The sequence below is a fragment of the Suricata suricatta genome, chromosome 5, assembly GCF_006229205.1.
Source record: "Suricata suricatta isolate VVHF042 chromosome 5, meerkat_22Aug2017_6uvM2_HiC, whole genome shotgun sequence".
Lineage (NCBI taxonomy): Eukaryota > Metazoa > Chordata > Mammalia > Carnivora > Herpestidae > Suricata > Suricata suricatta.
The window spans coordinates 46,118,310-46,122,318 of record NC_043704.1 but is presented as its reverse complement, the minus strand read 5'-3'; the positions used below and the strand labels follow the sequence as shown (position 1 = coordinate 46,122,318).

The 4,009-nt window shown below is 33.6% G+C and overlaps 1 protein-coding gene across 1 annotated transcript in view; it reads right to left on the bottom strand.

Annotated features, from left to right (window-relative positions):
• LOC115292628 (olfactory receptor 5H2-like) overlaps positions 1-562 on the bottom strand; it is a 20,765-nt gene extending 20,203 nt beyond the window's left edge. Inside the window, exon 1 of the mRNA XM_029940669.1 lies at positions 245-562. Coding sequence (XP_029796529.1) covers positions 245-562 — 318 coding nt within the window. The remainder of the gene's footprint in view (positions 1-244) is intronic.
• Positions 563-4,009: the final 3,447 nt, after the last annotated feature.

The window sequence follows — 4,009 nt, the reverse complement described above, 5'->3', positions numbered from 1 at the left end:
AGAGTCTGTATAAAGGAAGAATATCACAGTAAAAGTGGTTGATGTAATTAGATCCACAGAAAGCTAACCTAAAGAGAAGCCCTACGTGAATCATGGAATGCAGATTTCCAGCTATGTAGGCCCCTGTGGTCATCTGAATGCAGAGTTTCTTTGACATCAAGGTGTGGTACTGTAGTGGGCTGCATATGGCCACATAGCGATCATAGGCCATTGCTGCCAGAAGAAAGCAGTCTGCGGTTTCAACGGTGCAAAGAAAATAAAACTGTGCCATGCATTCATAGATGGAAACCATTCTGTCCTCAGAAAAGAAGTTCGCTAACATTTTGGGAGTAATGGCACAGGCGCAGCAAGAATCCACAAGAGCGAGGTTGCCCAGAAAGATGTACATTGGCGTGTGAAGATGATGCTCTTTAGAAATCAGTGTCACCAGGCCAAGGTTCCCTACCATGGTGATCAGATAGATGGCAAGGAACACCAAGAAAAAAGGTGTCTTCAACTCTGGGTGATCTGTAAATCCTGTGAGGATAAACTCACTTTTCATGGTATGATTTTCTTCAGCCATTTCTGATTTTTCTGTTGAAAAAAAATTGTGGAGAAATGAGGTACTTATTTATAATATGTCCAACTTGACTGCCAATCTAATTGGTTCATAAGGATGAGGAACATATTCTATAATGCTTTCACATGTTATGTGGATTTGACACATGCCTAATTCTGAGTTAGTATCAATCTCTTGAAGCAATACTTAAGTAGCTACTGTTTTCACATTTTTCCAGTATACTTTCAAGAAAAATATCAGATTATATGCACAGAGATGGCCTTTGAGGTCGTAAGAGGAATATTCAGTGCAGAAAACTTCTCTATATGGGTTAGGGAAAGCTGATTCATAATTTCAATATCAGCAATTGGTATCAGTGTTCTCAAAGAATTTCAGGGACTGTATACATATTAATAGTGATGTTGAAAAGTCTATTTTCATATATCTCTGTTCAAAGCAGCATTATTCACAATAGCCAAAGCTGGAAACACCCCAAATGTCCACCAATGAATGAATGGATGAGCAAAATGTAATATATATGTACAATGAAATATCATTCAACTTAAAAAGGAATGAAGTTCTGACACATGTTAAAACATGGATGAACCTTGAAGATGTTATGTTAAGTGAAATAAACTAGACACAAAAGGACAAATATTGTATGATTCTACCTACAGGAATTAAAGTAGTCAAATTTATAGAGACAGAAAGTAGAATGATAGTTGTCAGGGAGAGGGAGGAAATGGGTAGTTATTGTTTATGAGACAAGCGCTACCTACTGCGCTAACGAGGCACCTTAGGGTAGTTATTGTTTAATATGTATGGAGTTTCATTTTAGGAAGTTAAGAAAGTTCTGAAAATAGACAGTGATGATGGTTGCATTACAACATAAATGTACTAAATGCCACTAAACCTTATACTTAAATATGGTTAAAATTTTATGTTATGTATATTTCATCATCATAAAAGTTTTTAAGACTTTTCATTTGCAAATTTGTAGCAATTGACTATTGTCAATGCTAGTGGTGTATAAGTTATTAATTTTTTTATTTTATTTTACTTTTACAATAGGCTTCATGGCCAGCATGGAGCCCAGTGTGGAGCCCAGCTCGGAACCTAAGCCAGAGCCCAATGCAGGGCTTGACCTCACTACTCTGAGATCACTATCTGAGCTGAGATCAAGAGTCAGATACTTAACCAACTGAGACACCCAAGTGCTTCTATTTAAAACTAAAACGGTTTGGAGGAAAAAGTAATGTTCTTTGTAAGGTTTTTATACCCCTTTGGGCTGGGAAGGGAAATTGATGTGGATGGAAACAGGAAAGAGAGAGAGGAAGGAGGGAAAAGAAAAAAATGGCTGTATTTAAAATGTTTCAAGTCGTTTTCAATACCATTCACACATGCATTGTAAAATTGTTGATACATGCATGTGCATAAAGAAATTTAAGTGTTATCAAAAGGAATTGGAGAAATCTTAAGGGCTAAGAATTGGTAAGTTCATTTATATAACTAGACATCAAAAACATCATGATTGAAATCAAATGTCAAAAGGAACCTGGGAAATTATTGCAATAAATATGATTCTATAACTTTAGCTTATAGAAATCAGTAGGAATAATCACTAGAAAACAGATAAAGAACAAGAACAGAAAATCCCAAAAGAAATACAATTCTGACAAAATAAAAAATGTTTTATTTCATTACTAACCAGAAAGACATCATTTTAAATGAGAGGGCAAATTTATTTTGCTTTTCAAAATAATAAGAAATTTTTAAAAAACAAACAATCATTTCTAGTTTTGCCTATAATACGGTGAGATGGGAACCCAAATGCATCTCTAGTGGAAATAGGAATTGGTGCCATCACTGGAAAAGAATTTGGTAATTAATTGAAAGAAATACTTAGAACCTCAGGTAAAGGCTTACCTTTAATGATGTCCATTGTAAAGTTATTTATAACAGTGAAAAATTCAAAACACCTAAATGGTAAACATTTACTCAGTATGATTAAGTAAATATGAATCATCCATATGATGGTATATTGTGCAGTCATTATTAAATATTTAATATAATGATAAACATAAAGTGTGTGAAAAATAAAATATGATGTTTATAGAATAATACTAATTTTTCAAATAAATACATATGAATGTAAAGGAAAGGCAGCACAGAAACATATGAAAATGTTAACACTGGTTTTCTATGTGCAATGGGAATTATAGTTCTCTGTCTTCTTTATATTTTTCTCTATTTCAAATTCTCAACAATGAATATTGCTCTTTTAATCAGAAAATGCGATTTTTATTAAATAAATTCAATGACATGCTTTTAGGTCTGCTGTGTTTTATAACTTACTACCTCATGACAGTCATTATTGCTTTCTGCATGTTATACTTCTATTGTGGATAACATCACCATGGCTGTATTGAGGAAATATCTGTCCCATCTCATGATAATGGCATTTCCCAGTTATAAATAATAATAATTTGCCATCAATCTTGGACGTAACTTGAGTTGTTCAGGAATATACTCACATCTTGTGGTATGCATTCTTTTTTTTTAAATTTTAATGTTTTATTTTTGAGAGGGAGAGAGACGGACAGAGTGTGAGGAGGGGAGGGGCAGAGAGAGAGGAAGACATAGAATAGAAAGCAGGCTCCAGGCTCTAGACTCTGAGCTGTCTGCACAGAGCCCCATCCAGGGCTTGAACCCACAAAACCATGAGATCATGTTCTGAGCCAAGATGCTTAACCTACTGAGCAACCCAGGTACCCTGTGGTGATGCATTCATAAGGACATTTGTCTCCATGTAAATCAGTGACTTTTTGGCATCAGGTTTTTCTCTTTGGAGTGTGAAATGTTTCCATGATATTTTAAGCTTCTCTAATCTATTTAACTTTTAGTATATTTGTAAAACTTCAATTATCTATCCCTTACGTTTCACTTTATTGATAGAATTCTAATTTGTTGCAGAATGTTTTATTTCATTCCACCTTTGTTTAGTTAATTCAAGAATCATTTGTTCATTGACCTGGTATTTATTAAATGCCTGCTCTGTGCTACATACTTTCTTTCTTAGAAGATTTCCATGTTGATAGTTTTCTGGATATTCACTGACCAGAACCAAACTTTGTCTTCCAGGAATACAGGAAAGGCATTTTGGAGAAATGTAGGAAGATCTCTTTCCTTTTGTCTTTCTGAAAATATTATTAACTTTTAAATCTCAGACTATTTTGGATTAATCCTTTTAGGAGCAATATTTTAAAAATGAACATTTGAAGTCTATATAATTTGAATTAGTTTTTCATTAAGTGAGCTACTCTTGGCAACTTAAAGTCTAAAAATGAATATTTTAAAATCTATATAAGTATAGTTTGAATAATTTTTTTCATTAAATGCCTTACACTTGCCAGCATGAAGTTACATAAAATAGTAAGATTTTCTTCAGTTTTCTCAGTTGCTTATAATTAG